This window comes from Amblyomma americanum, chromosome 7 (genome assembly GCF_052857255.1).
Source record: "Amblyomma americanum isolate KBUSLIRL-KWMA chromosome 7, ASM5285725v1, whole genome shotgun sequence".
NCBI classification, from domain to species: domain Eukaryota; kingdom Metazoa; phylum Arthropoda; class Arachnida; order Ixodida; family Ixodidae; genus Amblyomma; species Amblyomma americanum.
The window spans coordinates 21,517,037-21,536,400 of record NC_135503.1 but is presented as its reverse complement, the minus strand read 5'-3'; the positions used below and the strand labels follow the sequence as shown (position 1 = coordinate 21,536,400).

At 48.4% G+C, this 19,364-nt stretch overlaps 2 protein-coding genes across 2 annotated transcripts in view; both read right to left on the bottom strand.

Annotated features, from left to right (window-relative positions):
- Positions 1–1,147: 1,147 nt before the first annotated feature.
- On the bottom strand, positions 1,148–10,999 carry LOC144097611 (uncharacterized). Its single transcript, XM_077630271.1, has 7 exons — positions 10,990–10,999; positions 10,317–10,546; positions 4,525–4,625; positions 3,836–3,941; positions 2,446–2,607; positions 1,641–1,754; positions 1,148–1,162 (listed from the first exon to the last, which is right to left on the bottom strand). Exons 1-7 carry the CDS (start codon positions 10,997–10,999, stop codon positions 1,148–1,150), a joined length of 738 nt encoding a protein of 245 aa, XP_077486397.1.
- A 4,335-nt stretch (positions 11,000–15,334) lies between these two features.
- Positions 15,335–19,364, bottom strand: part of LOC144097609 (uncharacterized) — a 46,270-nt gene continuing 42,240 nt past the window's right edge. The window contains exons 42-44 of the mRNA XM_077630270.1: positions 18,176–18,533; positions 16,456–16,801; positions 15,335–15,505 (exon numbers count right to left, since the gene is read on the bottom strand). Coding sequence (XP_077486396.1) covers positions 15,335–15,505; positions 16,456–16,801; positions 18,176–18,533 — 875 coding nt within the window. The remainder of the gene's footprint in view (positions 15,506–16,455; positions 16,802–18,175; positions 18,534–19,364) is intronic.

The window sequence follows — 19,364 nt, the reverse complement described above, 5'->3', positions numbered from 1 at the left end:
TGAAACAAAGCAATAAAATGATCGATAACAGCGGGTCTCTGGCCGGAGCAATTGCACTGCCTGCACAAGATAATGAGATATCGAGATCCGTTGGCGCAGATGCCGGTAACGCAAGATTATGCGATATAAACAGTACTCGGGCAATGAGTGTACTGAAGCATCCAGCGACCAAGCACACAACACCGCGCTACCCGGGTGTTGTCAAACTGCATTCCCGTTATGCTGATAAACGTGGACGACTGATCAACTTGCAAGCGACGCATGTGTTGTAAACAAAAAGAGCGGAAATACACGAAAGAGATCAGATTAAAATAAGAATTTTGTTCTTTTTGTGGCGTTTCGCGCATTTTATTTGCAAGTTTGGGCATCCGGTTTGCATGCGGGAGGTCCTGGGTTCTATCCCCAGCGCGGCCTGGTACCCACCGGAGATACAATTGGTACAAACTTTCCTCTGACCTGGTACTTGGCTTCTGCGAGGTGGCACGCTTGGAAAATGGGTCTCTGACCTCACCTTGTGTACACGAAAAATACCTTGTGCCATGGCGCCATTCATCATCATCATCACCATAATTTTTATTTGAAAAATATGTATCACCAAATTACCCAGCACACTATTTTGTCAGCGACAAAACGCTGAATAACGGCGCACAGCAAGTCACAAGGACACGAGACAAAAAGACGCAGTCAAGCGGTAACTTATTCACAACCGTGTGAAAATGAATACAGAAACACAAGCTTCTGAATAAAATTTAGTTGTGAGTCAGCGTTTGTCTGCGTCTCTCTGTCTCATGTCCCCGTGTTTTCCTGCGCGCTTGTCCTCAGTTATGGGCAACCAACTAGCCCAAACTCTCCGCATCACTGATCTGGGACAGGTGGACTCACCTTGCAACGCGGAGGCCAGCTCGGCAAGACGGGAGTTGTTGTGCAGCTGCGCGGCGCATGCGTTACGGCCGGCATCGTACTCCACGTGAAAAGCAGCCACGCAAGCGTTGCCTCCTAACAGATCCGAAATGTGACGAGCCTGTGCGGGACCGTTAAGGAGCAGCATATAATAAAGCGACGGCTCTCGCTATCAGGGCGTAATACGGCAAACGTATAACAACGACAGGAAGGGTGGCCGTTCACTACGACACGAACCGCGTCGCGTTCAGAATCGGAAACACTGTAGAGAGGACACAGGGTGTGTCATTGTTGGCACGCAAGAGTGGTTTGCCCGAGAGTGGTTTGCGAACGCGCCATGAACACTTCTTTGTGAGACATCCATAGGTTACTATACTATAGTTTAGCGCGCGTGGTGTATAATTGCGATATTTCATGGCAGCGGTGGGAGTAGGTCCCCGTACCTGCCGAACTGCAAGCACCAGCATAATTGCGCGGATACAGTCTTTAAGTTCAAGGATCGAGGGAGGCTGGTCACACCTCCTTTTACAGACCGCCAGCAGTGGGATTAGTGCAATAAACTAGCGTACTCTACGGACGCTCATGCATTTTATGGCAATATCGGTTATTCGCGAACGGGCCGGCACGCTTATGTCAGGTAACCTAAACCTGGAAATCGGCCTCCAGAAGTGCCCGGAAACGTATCGCAAGATGAGCAAAGGTTTCCGGTGCAGGTGTAAACTGAGTAAACAATACCGCACCTTCAAGTGGAGGGACTCTTCATTTTCGAACGTCAATGCGTAACCGTTCCCTTCTCTGAAAACAGCCATTGCGTCTGCATCGTAGGTTGGAGTCGTCTTTCTCTCGAGGCAAGTCTGCAACAGAACCGCAGGCGCTTGCCGTGTGAATGACTTCAATAATTCTAATAATTATATCATCCATGCGATTATATCAACCAACCACGAGAATGGTGGGGCATGCATGTCATTTTTAACCTCTAAATATTTCCTCATAACGCAAATCTTCGTATTCTTCAGCATATTCAGCTGGCATTGTGATGTACACGTATATACCTTGGACCTCAAACATCAAGCGCGAATTTTTTAGAAAGCGGAGTAGTCCGCTCAAACGAGGGCGACATAAACACGTTTGGTTTTTGTATATCGGATTTAACGTCCCAAGATCGGCCCAGGCAACGAGGGACGCCGTAGTGTAGGACTACGGAATAATTTACACCACCTGGAGTTCTTTAACGTGCACTGACATCGCACAGTGCACGGGCCTCTAGCATTTCGCCTCCATCGAAATGCGAACGCCGCGGCCGCGATCGAACCCACGCCTTTCGGGTCAGCAGCCGAGCACCATATAACCACTGAGCCGCCGCGGCGGCTCAGTTCATATCAATGAATGGTGCGCCCAAATTGTTTCTTTATCATTATTATTCTACAGGCCTTCACACTTGTTTTGATCAAAAACTGAGGATCCTCTCAGGAAAACACAGGTATTCGCCAGAGGACAAACTGCGCCCAAGTGGAGGAACCTCAGTCGCGCAGCGTATGCGCATACCTGGTCGTAGGAGATCCAGCTCTCGCTGAGACAACTGCTGTTGGCCACCCTGGAGACGGAATCGTCGAGCATGAAACGCAGCACGGCCAGGCTAATGGAGACGCAGAAGCGCTTCGTTCTGACGGCGCCCGACAAATCGGCAGGCACCAGGTCACCCGGCTCCTACGGTTCGAGACAGAAGATATTTAGAGCACCAGGTCTAGCGTCGGGCACGTGCTCCCGTCGCTTCTATAGTCACGCCCTTTCTGAGGTGGTGGACAGGCTGCGACCGCTTATTGACAAGTTGTGGCCGAGGCAGCATGATGTTTTGCATTTCCCTAATAATGAGTCCCCGACCTTATATAATGCGTAATGCGCACCTTGTAGTTGCCGCGAAGACATTAACGCGCTAATTTTTTATCATAAAGCTCTAGAAATAAAAAGAGTGTGAACGGCGAAGAAAACACGGCCGCCAATTGCTTTCTTATAATGTGAAGTTTGTTTCACCACCTGGTGTAAGGGGGATGTAGAAGAAAAAAAAGTGTGAAGAGAATGTGTTAGAGATTCAGTGAAGAGTTTTTCTCATATCAGTCGCATCACCCACTAGTGTGACCTGTCAAAATAGGTCACGTGACCTTACTATTTGATGGCTTCGTTTTATGCGGATGACGACCATGAGATCTCGGGGAGTCTGAACAGCTGACGGTGTAAAAAAACGCGCAAAATTTAACAAACGCAGCTCTTGCGCCAGTGGTTAAGATTGACTCTGATATGCGTAAGTCGTGGTTGGTCCTGTCGCTTCCTTTAGTCCCCCCCCCCCCCCGCTCTCTCCCGTTCACGCGTTGAACCGTCCATTATTTCTAAGATACTAGTGAGGCCAGGGAGTGCCTTGATGATTTCGATAAGGAGGAAGTGACTTTCTTCAAGTCTGAGTGTCTACGGTACAGCATTTACGTAGTGTGCGTGTTTGATGACAACAGGTTGACTTTTGGGGCAGCTGAGTAGTTGCATGGTGTTCTCTGTCAACGTATTTTGAGTTAGGCCCGAAAAGGTGACAGGTACAAGGGATATAATTTCCTGGCTTTGATCGCTTCTTTCTGGTTGCACGGTGATTTTCGAAACGAGTCTATCACTAGTAAGAAGGCCGAAATCTTTCATATGCATAAGAAGTTTTTCCGCCCTAACCGCACAGAGACCGCGACAAAGTCGCTTTCTCTGCTTGAGAAAACGAGAAGAGTAACCCAGCCCAGTACAGCCAACGTCGCTGAACACTGACTTGACCCAAGAGGTGAGGCGATCTCCATTGTCCACGATTTCTTCTTTCATTGTCCTCGTTCATAGCGGTAGACGAAGTACCACCACCAGTTCAACTAGAAAGTGGCGTGGTGATACGTCCGAGTTACAGGCTTACCACATCTGAGAACCCCTGGTTTGAATCGAACGTTGAAGGGAAGACCACCACACAGCTCTCACTCGGCGCAGAGTGGTGTGTGATATAGATGATGGTATCGGCGTGCCTGCAAACCGCAACACATTGTAGGGTCAAAGATGGAAATCTGTCGCTCTTGGTGACGCATCTATCTCGAATTCCCTGCCTCGTCACTTCTTTCAAAGCATTTGCACAACGCTCTCAGCATTGCAAATACTTAGCAATTATTATTCCTTATAGAACATCTGTCGCATGATACTAAGGTTTCAGCTTTCCCAAATTGGTCGTCTGTTGTGGTAACAGCGTTTCTAAAGGCTGGTAATCATACATTTGAATAACAAACAATCATTAAGTTGAGAAGCGATGCGCTTCACCGCAGTGCGCTGTAGAAATTAATCTTTGGAACTATCGAAATTATCTGAATGGCTTCAGTTGCACAGAGTAAGCTGAGACCAGCATGGTATTCCACAGCATTCTGGGAGGCGCTGCAATGCAGTTTGTGCTGGCTGCTAAGAGCGCCCAGACGAGACCTCCAGAACTTCGTGACTTCCGCGATGTTTTTCTGCCAGGCCACAGTGTAGGAAGCGCCTCTCTTGTCTTTTCCTTCCTCAGTGTTAACAACAGAGTGCACTACGAACTCTCCTGGGTCAAGTTGTATTATGCGTACTCACTGTAGCAGCTCGGAGATGAAAACTCTACTTTGTAGCGGAACAGCGACAATGACTTCTTTTATCTGATCCGTCAGCACTGTTCGCAGACTTGTTCGGAGCATCTGAAACATCGAGCATCGGAAAACAGCATTAAGTACTTTTGACATGGTCAAATGTTTTGGGAAATCCCCCCAAGGTGGAGAAGATTTGCAATAAGGGAGCAATTGCTCATCATTTGACCAACACCGTTCCCACTTCGAGTTGTTGATCAATTCGATCTCGCCCTACCATTGTTAGCCGTCCCGGTTAGCTCAGCTGGAAAAGCGGTTGTCCCGGTTAGGCTGTGGTGGGTTTGAACTTCGGACCAAAACTAATCTTTTTATAACTAATAAGTTTCTGTGGGAGCTGTATAGCTTTTCTTTGCAGCCGTACGGATGCGCTTGGGTGGATGCTAATGAGTAATTATTCCCTTTTTACTTGTTATTCGTCACACTCCTGCGATACCTACCCAACATGGGTCTAGCTAGAACATTCAGTGCTGGAAAATTCCAGATTAAATAATGAAAGGTTGGTATTTCCTAGCCCACTTCCATATTAGTGGTAGGAATACGATAACTTGATCTACTAGCTTGAAATGAAACCTGAACAAGGCAACTGAAACACGAATTGCCAAATGCTCAGTACCAGCGCAAACTACTTCCACATCGAAGGGACAAAACTCCGCTCGTGTTAATAAGCCGCGCTTGTATTCTTCTCTAGAAGCTAATATATTGGCGGTTTTGTGTTTGCATTTCAGTCCTCTTGTTTTAGTTTCATTTGACGCTGATGGTACCTGTTTAGTGAATTGTGTAAGCATAGCTTTCTCAGCTAAGTCACCCGTTCTGTGGTCGTTCTGCAGAGCCGCAGCACAATAATAAAAATAGCGGTGCAATCCGTGCTATGCCTACACTGCCCCAGAGCAGGAATGCATGTCTGCTGACCCGTGTGCTTAGGTTGTGATGATGATGATGATGATGATGATGAAGTTTTAATGGCGCGAGGGCAACTGTGGCCAAAGAGCGTCATGGCACAAGGTGTTTTTCGATTATTCAAGGTGGGGTCAAAGACCCATTTCCCAAGCATTTCACCCTAAAGAATCTGAGCACCAGTCAGGGGAAAGCTTGAACCCATTGTATCACCGGTGGGTAACCGGCGGCACTTGAGATCGAACCCCGCAACTCCCGCATACGAGGCGGATGCTCGACCACTTGGCCACCGCTGCGGTACTGTTCTTAGGTCGTAGCAACACATTATACGTGTGAAGCGCCGAGAGCAATATAGGGCAATTGCGATAGGTGGGACTGTGGGCATTGAGCGCACGTTCCAAGACCATATCTTTTGAGGGACAGCCTGCTGGAGAGAGGTGCAAAGCACGTGCCGAGTGTGTCACAGAATGGGCACGAGAGGTTTGCTGGCCATGTAACGGTGTCTTGAGGCAAGGGATGCAGTCGGCACTGGATGAAATGACACTAGCTTTCATATAAGCATAATGTAAACTTTTATCATAGCGCGTACCTCTACCGCAACCGTATCGCGCGCCGCCAGTGCTCATGTGCTGATTGGTCATGATGCGTCAGGCATGCTGCACCCGGCTGACCGGCACGTGGCGCCATCTGGCGCCCTCAAGGCGATTCTGACTGGTCCCGACGCGGCGGGCGTGGACCCACGATGGATGGATGGATATAAGGATGAACCCTCTAAATCGGGCCGTGGACCAAGCCACCTGGCCAGCTCGCGGGCATGTGGCGCCATGTAGCGCTGTCACTACGAACTTTGAACATAAATGGCTGTTGCTGCCCAGTCCTAAGGACTCCTCGATTTGGCTGCACTTTCTGCACTAATTCACAAAAGTGCCGTGCCAGTGCAGAGCCAGTTCTTGCGGCGCGAGTGTAGCCCGACACTAGTGCTGTCGGTGCAGCGGCCAAATCGAGTGCAAAAGTGCAGAAACTTTCGTCTGCTGCGGCCATGTGTTGGTGTTTTTCGCGTGTTTGCGCGAGATTGTGCTAGCTGCATTGAACGCTGTGCAGATTTGCTCGAAGTGGCACATCTCGTGGAGCGGCTATAAAATTTGTTAATTCCAAAGGTGGTGAAGAATTTGACACCTGCTGCGTTGTGCAAAGTGGCGCAGGCCGGTCGACCGTCACTGATTCAACGGGTACTTTGAACAGGCAACAATGAATTCGAGACGTTATTCAGACTACCGCTCGAGACGAGCTTTTACAGTCCATACGCGTGATTCAGGCTGCTTCCGTTCTATCGAAAAGTGACTCGAATGCGGTTGTCCGCCAAGAGTTGCCTGATCTATATTTGACCTCAACTCAATCGCGTTCAGACGGCGACGTGACTGTCGGAGGCTAACTGGCAGGCGAAGGTGTGGGCTGACGGCGACCTCAAGCCCAGTCGCTGTCGTAAGCGGAGGTACTGACGTCGCAGCGAGCCACAAACGTTGCGATCGCCCACGTATTATAAAACATCTCACAATCTGTCTGGTATGGAAGCGCTACATCGTGCTGCGTCTATAATAATAATTGCACACAAAAGAGAAATGGTGTAAGCAACGTGCGAGGCTGGACAGAAAGATGCGAACCCATACGCAGTACGTACTTACGTACGTGCGCCATGCCAGCCAGTCGCTTACGCGCGTACACAGACACGCGCACACGCGCGCGCATACACACGCGTATACGCGCACTGTCATTTCAGCTGTTGAGGGCCCGGCGCAGATGCCGCGTCTTTCACGGGTGCGCGGCCGTCTCAAACATGGTCTCAACGCCGCTCACAAAACAAGCGGCCGCGGAGCCGTCTGCTACGGAGCGCGCCAAGCACCTTGCACTACTTGCGCGAGAAGAGAACTGGCCGGGAGGCTAGTGCAGCAGTGCAGAAGAACTCGTGCAGCTCGAGGCCAAATCGAGTGCCGAAGTGCAGGTGGCACTAGCTGCCCTGTGAAATCGAGTGCGAGAGTGCCGCACTTCCTGAACTGGTGCAGAAAGTGCGGCCAAATCGAGGAGACCTCTAGTCTTTCCAGTGTAAAAATCCCCTTAGAGATGATGCCTTGCATATCTGTTAGCGCAACGTTGTTATTGTAGGCGATAATTGAAAACCCCGCGTTGTTGGCACAGCTCAAATTGACGCTTAAAAGAACGTCTTGCTGGGCAATTTGGCAACTGTACATCTTTTTGGTTACAGGCGCGAAAACAGACACGACACAAGGTAGAAAGACGGGACGGAGCGCCACTCACAACTGCTTTATTTGAAGGCAACACATACAAATATATACCATCGTACACGCAAGGAATTCTATCATCTTCAAGGTTGATAAGATAGCGAACGAGTGAAAAAATTGTATAAGGCAGATAGCAATGACCGATCCCGCAACATCCACGCAGCAGGATTCGCGTCCGCAGGACGTCTCGTCGCTGCAGGTTCGCCTTTCACCTTTCTGGCCCCAAAACCCGCAAGTTTGGTTCCACCAGGTTGAGGCGCAATTTTGCCTAGCCCGCATCACGTCCGGGTCACCAAAGTAGGCTTAACGCCTCAGGAGCGAAGGAAACGAGACCACTGCTACGAGCCGACACCAGAACAGAACTGCCCAGCCGTGGCTGCACGAGCCACGACCAGGTGCCGTCTTTATTCTCTTCGCAGGGTGGCGCGCGCTAGCCGGGTTGTCGGCGCCGTCCAAGAGAGGGTGCTACAGTGGCTCTGATGGCACTGTCGCGCACTGCATTATCATGTCAAGCAATGTACACACGTGGCATCATTCCTTTCATCGTACGTTGGCAATGTATTTGCTTCTGTTGCTTTGCTTCTGGCGATTACGCTTTACCAGTCATGCAGGCTGCAACTGCGCAGGCGGGCTGTTCACCGAATAATCTTTGAATGAGCCATTCTGGGAGTCGCGCTTGTCCCGCCCTTTCCCCTGTGCTTCGTCCTTGACTGCGCTTTCAAAATACGGTGTACTTACAAAACCAGGAAACCAGAATTTTCGAACCTTGTTTAAGCGGCCCCTTGTGCACGTATGCACGCCCTAGAGGACGGCCTGGGTGGGCGGAAGAACGGAAAGCGGACAGAAAATTTTGCAAACGAAGTGTGTCGTCACTTTGTCCGTCGACCCCCAGAAGACTCCTGGCCAACCTCCGTCCAGGCGAGCACCGGATACCGCCCCGTGCGTCCCCAAAGGCACCATTGCCATTTCCAGTGCCCCGGCGCCGCGCCTACCGTCGTGGTGTCCAGGGCAATCCGGACCATTGAGCAGACGCCTGCAGCCCAGCGCCCTGCGAAAGCCATGCGACTTCAGCTCCAAGTGCCAGAACCTGTTCTGGCGGACGACTTCATCGAGACGATTGTCGGCGTCGGAGGCTGCAGTATACCTGCAGCAGCTCGACAGGACCAATTTCCTGGCTGCTGTTAGTTCGGTCGCGCAAGGCACGCAAATGTTAGCCAAGGATTCCATGCTCGTGGCCGGAAAACAAGTACTGCTGGTGGAATAGGCTGCGCCAGTGGTTTTTGTCTCTACCATGTGAACGACGACGCGCTCGCAGCTTCTCTGAACCCTTACGGCAAGGTCCGGGCCGTCACGGAGCCCGTCTTCAAGTCCCGGAGCCATGTCCGCAACGGAGCATGACTGGCGAAACTTCGCATGTAACGGAAGCCGCTGAACTTCATCACCGTCGCGGGACATCGCGCCATGCTTGAATACCGTGGTATGAAGACAGTGTCTGCCCGGCGCTGCGCGGAAGGTCACCTCGGCGCCGCATGTACGGCACCACGGTGGGCCAGCAGCACTGCTCATGTCCATGAGACAGAGACTTGCCAGTCTGCATAGAGGCGCTTTGACGGAAGCCACGCCACGTCCGACAGAATCGCGTCACGCTCTACGTGGCTACTCTCGCGGCCTCGAAGGAGGTACCCCCAGATACCGCTCGAGGTTTTCCCGGCGCCTCGCCACGATTGCTGTCGACAACACGGCGCCCACGGTTACAGTTACCTGCGACTCGTATGAGGTGGCATCTAACGTCGCATCATATCAGGAAGAGGCAGGGAAGTTGTCCTGAGGAGAGTATTTTGATGCTTCCAACTCATCCTGACGAACTTGGAGGCTGTCTTGTTCCTGTCTCAGCCAATGGCAGCCCAGAGTGAACAGAGTGGCTCGGATGGGATCATCCGAACCTCAGACGGCCCCTAAAGATGACACCTGTCAGCCAGGTGGAGGACGGGCTGAGAGCAGGGACAATGCTGCCTGGCGCCATCCCAGAGTTCCTTTCTTCTGTATGCGAGCCCAAGCTCACCAAAGGCGCAGCGCCCGGATCCGCAATGGTCCAGTGCACGTCCGTCAGATAAGGGGCACGTGGCTGACCATTCCAAGCGTCAGCATTCCTCGTTAGACAGCGGGGCTCCTTCGACAGTCATCGCGGCTCCAAATAAAAAGTCTCTAAATGCATTCCGGCATTGATAGTAAGTAGTGTAAAATTTGAGGCAAGCGGTGTCAGCAAGAACACGTCGAACAACTCCGCCCTAACACTGCATGAAACAAGGAATGCGTTAGACGCCGGTTTTTGATTGTGACGTTACCTTGGCACGCAAGCCGAAGCCAGTGTGCGGAGGTGGTCAAGGAATTGAGGGTTGATCTAAACCCGTTGCCTGGAAGCAGGGCGCTCGATCGTATCTACACTTTGGACACGAATACGCCTAAACGGGAGTAACAAGGGGGCAGGCTGTCCTCTAGCGCACTCTCGTTTATACTCCTTTCTGTTTAGGCTGTATCTGACCTCGCCTACCTTGATGAGCGAGATGAGTCTTTGCAGGTGCGCTTCGGAGAAGTCACGACGCTTGACAAACAGTGCCAGCCTCTCTAAGCCGTGCTTTTGCATCCAGAAGAGCGTCGCCACGGCCGCCTGTTCCCTCTCGGCGATCTGTCCCGACTCAAGCAGGTCCACAACGTCCAGCTCCACAGCGAGTTTAACGCTTGAGGAGTTCTTCAGAGCGAGGAAGGCGTTGAGTCCAGCCTCTGAAATGTCGCCACCAGCAGTGATTATTGCTTCAAGTTGAGTTAAATGGTTTATAGGTCTTACAGGTTAATATATGTTTATAGGTAACGACGGCGGTTATCAGTATCTTGTACATTGTAGGAATTAGAAGGTTTAGAGCGTTTGAAATTTTTAATCGTAAATTTAAACTGTAAGTGAAAGTGCTGCACCGGTGCTAAGAGTTTTGAAAAATATTGATCTTTATATAATGGCGCAAGATAAAATCTAATTTACATTTTCAATTTTTGTTGCTTTAAAAAACCTCAACTCGTGCGACTACCATATTTTTGGTGTCTGCGTACTTGCAAAACTACAGAAACACAAAATCGTCAAAATTTCAAAATTCTACGGTATTAGAAAATTTATTGCAAGAAAGAAAGGGTTTGAAACCTGATTTTCCTCCGATATGTCACGACAGTTTTACTTTTTGTCATCACTGAATGCTATAAATTTTACTCAGACGCTTCGGCACCTGTTTAAAAAAAAAACGAACTTTTTATAGTTTCAGCGCATTTAGAAAAAAATCATTGGAGGCACTTAGATATCTCTTAACTCCGGGAAGGCGCAAGCCGTTTGCGACTCATTGCACTGATTTGCAATTTTTACCCAAATTATACGCGTGATCTTAATGTAACGTGACCTAGGTGGCGATGTAACGGACGGACGGTCACGGCAAGTATGAGCCATTAAAGTCTATCGCCTTAAAGCAGCAGAGTTAAAAGGGGCCCTTGAGCTCGTACTAGCAATCGTGATTTGCATGTGCATTAAATTCGTGGACTTAGATATCTTAGCCGTTTTACGTGTTTCGTGCTTTTTCCGAGCGCATCTCTAGTTAACAGTTTAGTTCACCGTCCCTAAATTTCGGACGACAGCGACACGACGTGAACTTGCCCTCTTTGGGAACCAGAATGGAAGAGTTCCGGTCGTAGCTGAGAGCCGAGAAGACCAGGTGGCTGCAAGCTTTCCGCACATCGGACAGGACCGCGTTCGTCCCATTGGTCACCGTACAGATGAGTCTCTTCTCTGGAGCTGAGTACAATTGTGAAGCGTCGTTTTAATCACGGCGGTGCGTTGCTTTGTTTCAGACGTAGAGGCTTTGACGTGTATTTAGCTATTGACACAGTTATCGCGAACAAATTCTGGGCTCATTCGTGGGGAAATGTATTTTTAGCCAGGGCATGTGAGTTGTAAGCAGATTTCTAAATTTAATTATTGTTATTTCAAGGCAAGGGGTCAACACTGATGAAACCGGCTGGTAGGGCTATAAGGAAAGCAAGAAAAATACTAATACACAAGTAATGATGGGAAACATGCACTGAAGGAGGACAACTGCGCACAACAGACACAATGACAGAAAAGTAATGAAAAGCATGCGCAAAAGAGAACTGCATGCCACGTCACACATTTGATAAAAACGCGCGGAATTGATCTTCGCGTGTAGCACTCAGTGACGCCATTTGGCAGCCTGTTTCACTCACTGATCGTCAGTGGAAAGAATGAGGTTTTATACACATCTGTCTGACATTTTATTTCTCGGATCTTACTCCGATGGTCAAGTCGTCTAGACAGAAAGTGAGGTTGAAGCAGGTAGCAGTCTTTGGTAATGCTTAGCTTTCCAAAATAAATGCTATACATGATTTCCAACCTGAAATGCTTTCTAACTTCAGCTAAATATCCTCAACCGAGATGGTCGTTAAGAGGGGTGGCAGTGGTTGCAAAGCTATATTTGCAAGACACAAATCTCGCGGGCCATTGCCTTCTCTTAATTGGAATTTTTATTGATCGTTGTTTACTTCTAATGTGCTCTACACAGCAAACCACAATGATCTGCAGCAAAAACACAGTCTTCCATTCATTACGCCGGACACAGGTGACCTTCTAGAGCGAAATCTATAATAGTTGAAAACTAAGAACGTATTACTTAGCAGCTACTAAAAAGTGCGTACGTATCGAGTATTTGGAAGTAATAAATAGTACTAAGAAAGTACAAATACAGGGAGAAGTATTCATTTTTGCACTGAAGGAAGCAGAAGGTCACTTTCGCTTACGGTTCGTCACGGTACCAAAACGGGGTTCTTAGCTCTTCTGCCACACAAACGCGCACGCACACACACACGCATGCACACACACAAAAAAAGACGTTGCGCCTCTTGCAGACGATAAAATATTCATGGCCATTCAAGAAACAAGTAAATTTCATCGGGCGTTGTGTCTAACGAAGTAAATTTTTATCGGGCATCTCGTTGTTTAGTCATCTACCTGCAACGCTGAATATCCTGCAGCAACTTAATTGAACAACAACAAGTAAGAATAAAGTCGCCTACCCTCTGTAGTGACAGGCGAAGATGGTCGATGAGTCATTCCGCTTTCCGTCGTCGTCATGTTTCCTCTGGTTCCTCTCGCTTTTACGAGCACGACTGGCGATGTAGGAGTACCAACTGAAATCATTCCACATTGCCCAAGCTCCGTGACTTATCATGAACGCTACCCAAAAATAAAGCGCTAGCAAAACTATCCGCATGACGTGACCATGACACTGCCCTTAAAAGCGCATTGCCAATCGAGAGAAAGTGAAATCGTTCGGAGTACTATAGTTAGACGTACACAAAGGTCACGCTGCTGTCTTCTAACTTTTTTGGTGATGTAGACTATAACAGGACATATCGCAAACGTATCGTAGTAAGCAGCAGGCGCAGTTATGGTGTGAAAGCACTATACTTCACACGGTTCTAACCATCTTGTGGAAAACCTCGGAGCAACTCGGGTTACTTCGGAGGAGCATCGCTCAAGCTGCAGCCAATGGGAGGAAGCTCGGGTAAGTTCGGAGCAGTGTCGCGCAAGCTTTAGCCAATAGGAGGGTGACCTTGAGGGTGACTCTGGCACTCTCAAGGTCCATTGCTTTTACACCTTTAAAGCAAGGAGTGCGAAGCACCGCTGGCTTTCGCACGTCTACTCGGTTTAACTACATTAAAACCCTACCACATTTTTTTATTAATGTTTAAGAAGCGCAAGGGAGGCTTGACGCTTTACCTTCATTCATTAAGTGCGTAGAGTGGCTGCAGGAGAATGTCGGTGCACACCAGGACAACTACGATAATGCCTGTTCGCAGAAATCCTCATATGTCGTGGTTAACAAAAGTAAAACTTGTGAAAGATCGCTGACTGGCAAGACGATGACGCGCACGAAGAACTAGCTCTAAAGCTTCTTCACAAGGACAGAAACATTGCAGCGTGTACAGCAGTCAAGAAATATACAGGCCAAATTTCATCACCACCTGTACAGCACCAACCATTCTCGTCAGTTTAACTCCACCCTCGCCCGTCCCGCTAATAGCAGGCTCGTGGAAGAGCATTGGAATGGAACTGTTGTATTAGTCCGGAGCAAACCAAACGTTTACAAAACGTTCATCACAAACCTGTTTCTTCATGTACGCCTGAAAATAAATTTGAAAATTAAACTCAATGCTTAGGACAGGACAGCTGGAAGAACAAAAAGAAAAGTGAGCTCGAGAGCACCGTCTCAAAGAGGCGAAATTCGATTATTTGACGCAGCTTACCTGCGTCGTCTTCCTCCGTTGCGGATGCCACAGCTGAAAAAAAGTTGTCGTGTTTGAGTGCCACATATTCCAGTGGAGGATAAACCAAAAAGCAGTTATCACTTTGGACAGGATCGCTATTAACGCAAGTGTGCATACCTATGCTATTTATGACGGCTTGGAACCGGGGGAAGGTCTTGATCCCGGCTGAAAACGTACAAACGGACTCCGGTTCGTCGAAATTGACGGCGTACACTGCTCCGCAAGTCAGCCCGCGCACGGTGGAGACCTGTTCAGGCGAAGAGCACGTGTTTACTAATCACCGCAACCTCTACAATTTAGAGCACGTTGGAACACAGGTATCAGCGACAGGTGTTGGTCTTTGAAAAACAACAGTGCATTTACTTAAGCACATGCACGCCTACAAACTTATCTTTCTTCTTTTATAGCCCAGTACCCGAAAGTGCAGCTCCTTAAATGCTTCTTCATTAATTTGTCACCGGTCTTGCAGTGTGCAGGACCTGTGCTTTCTCTTTTGCAATTTGCATCTCATGCTACGGTATACCTCTGTGAGGAAGACCCCACATGAATTGAAGTGGTGTGGGAAGGAGCGCAAAGGTACATAGATATGGTAGCCTGTGGGCGTTGATGAATATTACATAAAAAAAAGCGGGGGAGGGTAGCGAGCTTCAGTTTTGCTGAATGCAATTTTATATCAAATCAAGGGGTGAATTGGTGTCGGGCTCAGTCGAAAATTAATTGAAAGAAGGAAAGGGTATCCAGACGTAAAAAGGGACACCTTGGGCGTGCCGAAAGAAGCCCCGAAGTTTTTTGAAGGAGAAACAAATACAGCTGGAGGCTCGATCTGCAGGTTATCAACAGCACTAAAAGCCCATCGGCTTGGTTTCTTAGCGTCGTCCACCGTACATTCCTTTTAAAGCAGTGCAGCACGAATAAGAAACAGCAGTTGTTTCATGGCCTGATTGTACGAAGCCTTCGCCAGTTTAGTAGTGTTTAGCATGCAGTAACCAGGGCAATTGTTTTCACTTTATTGTATTTCGAAGTTATTCTGCATTGCAGCTGAAGTCTGCGGGGTGTATGGTTTTCAAGCAGCCATGACTAGTCGTTTCCTGCATTTGTTGTACGTCTCCCCCCAGTCACTCGCAACATTTCTTCATAACTCTTTACAGCTCCTTTCTTTTTGTGAATGTGTTTTGAGCAGTTAATGCACTTTCAGACCAGAACATGGTGCGCATGGCTGCTGCGAGGACCAACCAGCTTGTGTTCGATGTCGTCGACCGTGTCGAACGTGATCACAGTGCCAGGCGCCACTCGGTACGACGAACGCTCGGCCTCCGAGACCTTCACAGCGGACCAACTAACGTTGTGGGAGGACGCGCAAGTCTGAAAACAAAATGGGGATAGTTAACAAGTGAAGCCACAATGAACAAGCTCCGTAAGATCAAGGGACGATAGAAACATCCACGATAACGCATCCGTGCAGTCCCGACTGTCTCGGTCACATACCTACGGTTAGAGGCTCGAGAATTTTGCAAATTCGCAGAAGTTCTTTGCGATTTCTGGAGTAGTGAGATAGTTTCGGAGTCAGGCTGTTGCCTAGTGTCATCGTTTGCGAAATACCATAAAAGGGTTAACTGTTGGGCTCCCTTACAAAAATGGTCTATAGACAGTCTATAGACATAGACAAACCTTAGACAGCAGTCTATAGACAATACAAATCCTATAAGCAGTCTATAGACAATCTATAGATTTATGGCCATATACATTTAGTAGACTTGTCTCTATATACAGTCTGTAAAACTATGAATAGAGAAAAAGAAATATCTATAGGAAGGCAACAGAGTCAGTAAGAAATCTACAGACTGTGTTGCCTTCCTACAGATATTTCTTTTTCTCTATTCATAGTTTACAGACTGTATATAGAGACAAGTCTACTAAAAGTGTATGGCATAAATCCACAGATTGTCTATAGACTGCCTATAGGATTTGTATTCTCTATAGACTGTTCTCTAAGGTTTGTCTATAGAGACTTTATATTCTTTATAGACGGAAGTTTATGGATAGTCTATAGACTGTCTAAAGAAATATTTGTAAGGATTAATTGGTATTTTCACATCACTTTCATATCACAGCGTCGGTGTTCGTTGACTCCTCTTCTGTTGTCCCGGCCTTTGCGTTAAATAAGATGAATATGATACGACAAAATGATCTTGAGTTTTCCAGAGTTCACAGATACCACATGATACTCAATAATGCAAGCAGCCACAACCTTACACCTACATCAGGGATCTCATGCGCCAAAACTTGTTCAAATATGCTCAGACAGTGCGCACCTCCTGAAATGGCACCATGTCGACGCTCTTGCACGCCAATCCGGGCACGCTGTTCGCGGCGCCCTCAAAGCGGAACCTGAAGGCAGCGAGGCTGATCGAGAAGCACAGTTGCCCCTCGGTGTCTTCGTGCTCCTCGTCCCCGTCCGACGAGGAGGAGGGAGAAGAGATGGCCAACGCGTGCTCGAGCCGCCTCAGGAAGCGCGCAGCCTCGTCCAGAGACAGGCCGTGCCCGCCGCTCAGCGTGGAGGCATGCGCCGAGCTGGGAAAGCGGACCGCGCAGCTGCCGTTCTCTGCACGGGAGGACGCGGCCACCAGGTGACTCTCGAGTACCAGCACGTCGGCCAGCCTGCGAGGCGACAGGAGTGGCGCTTGTAGAATGCTGCTACATTGCATTCCGTGCAGGCCTGGGGAATATTAGGCATTGACACGAACAATACAGAGTCTAAATCTTCTTTATAAAGTGTTCTAATTGCCCTTCGCTTTAATGCTTCTAGTCTGTCGTCAGTATTATTTCCGGTTCCTCAGACTAAGGAACAATAATTAAAATGGGAATGTATAAGTGAGAAATACAACTGTTTTTTGAGTCTGGCAGGGAGCAAATTTCGAAGGCGTCCTAGCATACCAATACACCTTGAGATTTTATTTCTGTATAAAATACAATATGCAGCATATTGTAAAAAAAAAAAAAACGCGCCTTAACGGTTATCCACAACTGCTGACACGAGCTTAAGCATAAATTTTACTAACACAAAACAATAAATTCCGTGGAGCTGGTGGACAGAAGAATGGATGAACTGTTTCTACGGGGTGAGGTCGAAGGAACTGGACCGAAAACATTGTCAGAATAACGTTCGTCCACGTTATTTAGGGGCCACGGCATTGAGCCACAGTTTATTATTTTCTTATGGTGCGACGAACGTGGAATAAGATGGCTTCCTTCTCTGCGTAGAGGACGCTTAAATCGTTCAGATAATAATGAGTGAATCGAAGCAGGTGGTCGCGCAGCTTCTAACGGTATCCGGCCGAAATGCACACGCCAATACTGAGAACTGTATTCGAGCCATTACGGGTTTTAGCGGTCTTTCAGCTGAGCATCTACTCGGCGGGAGGCGATCTTCACTGCACACAGTGCTGTTAGCCTTTGCAAATCCCGAGTTAATGGCGCCTTTTTAAAATACGAGTAGCCCGAGGAGAATAAATTTCCCTTTCGGGGCCAGGAAATTGGCTCCAGCCCAACAGAGCGGATGCCCACTCGCTGCCTGGAGCTCACTCCGAAGACGGAGGTTTTATAAGCTAAAACACACAAAAAGAAGCAAGTACGGGTGTCGCCATACCCGACCGATTTAGCAAGTACATTGGGATGCGCCGCCACATTTATTTGCGGGTCCCGGAGCCCAGGCTACATCGCCGTCCAGTTCAAAACGGTTATCACGGAGTCCTTTTCATTACGAACGTCACGGGTTTGACAAGGTAGCGGGAAAAGTTTTTTTGCCAGCAATAAATGTGCCTTTACTGCTGGACAAACGTCAGCATACCAGGAAATAAACTATAGAATCGACTTTCACTAGGAACAAAAAATGAGCGGAGTTTCCCCTACATGTCCCTTTAACAGCACAAAACTTTCAAAAAGGAAATGCCGAAACATGCAGAGATTTCTTGATATTGTCTTATAGACCACTCTGTGTTAAGTGAGCCCTTTTGTAGACTGTGTCTCACTCACCTAGAAAGCGCGATCAGACGAGGCAGCGCTGCGGCGATGGTGATGTTCCCGGATTCGCGAAGCGTCACGCCCAGCAGATAGGTGTAGCCGAAGTGGGCCGTGTATCGCCTTATGGCCTCCAACGAAGGCGTCACGCGGTCCAGCTCCGCCAGGGAGAGCGGCAGCTCGACCAGGGCCACGCCGTCTATGTTGTTCTCCTCCAGGAAGAGCACCAGACGCCCCACGAAGCGGGTGAACCACGCCTCGGTCCGGACTTCGCTGGCATAGTGTCGCACGAACTCACCGGCGTCCAGGGCGACCAGGTACTTGGTTTCCTCGTCCCGGGTACTCGTAGACGCGAAGCGCCTGAAGAAGTCCGCTGCGCAGTCCGTGCCGATAGTTGGCGCAGGTATTGCAGGCAGTGAAACGCGTGCCACGAGGCAGAGCATTCTTTTACGAGAACCGAATTGGTGCGAAAGTTTTTTTTCTTTTTCTAAAGTGCAGTCGACTGCTGATTTTGTGTGTAGTGCATGAAAAAAAAAGAAAAAGAAGGCTGTCTGAAATGAACTCACGGTTTAGATTCAAAGTCAGAGCGTCAAAAGTTATTGCAGGAAATGCTGATAAATAGTAAAAAGAAGTATAAGAGACAAATAGTGCTACCAACGACGTAAATGCAAAGATAGCAGCGCCTTCCGCGTGTTCGATGCACAAAATAGAGGCACAGTCTACCCTTTTTTTTTAAAAAAAAAGGAAACTCCATTAAGATCATGAGGTCATACGCACTGCGAGGGTTTTCAAAAATCAGCTTACGTTTGCGATGAGAGAGAAAGAAAGGTTAGCCAGGAGAGTCTCCCGGTATGTATTTACTGCCAAGACAACGATTGCGAATCCGCCGAGTTTAATATCGATCGGTTTCTACGTTAAGTTGAACCAATGTTATCTGATGTACACTGCACCTTTATTCTCAATACTTTCTGCAAAATTGGCCAAACTGTAAGCACGTTTTACACTGTACCTATTGCTAGGAACCGACCGACCAGATGTGCGCGCAATATTTTTACATACCATGCAGTTTTTAATACACAAATCAGTTAAACAAAAACACGTGCGAAAGAATGAGCTTGACGCCACACGACCTTCTTGCAAAGCCAAAACCGGTTCATGCTCGTAAAGGCAAGTTTTTGAATAAAGCTGACTGACGCCGCATGTT

Bases quoted from the DNA above. Each gene is read 5' to 3' on its own strand.
- LOC144097611 (XM_077630271.1), bottom strand. The intron at 3,942-4,524 runs GTGAGTACGCAT...TGCGGTTTGCAG, and splicing joins TTCATCTCCGAGCTGCTACA to GCACGCCGATACCATCATCT. The intron at 2,608-3,835 runs GTAAGCCTGTAA...CTCGAACCGTAG, and splicing joins ACCAGGGGTTCTCAGATGTG to GAGCCGGGTGACCTGGTGCC.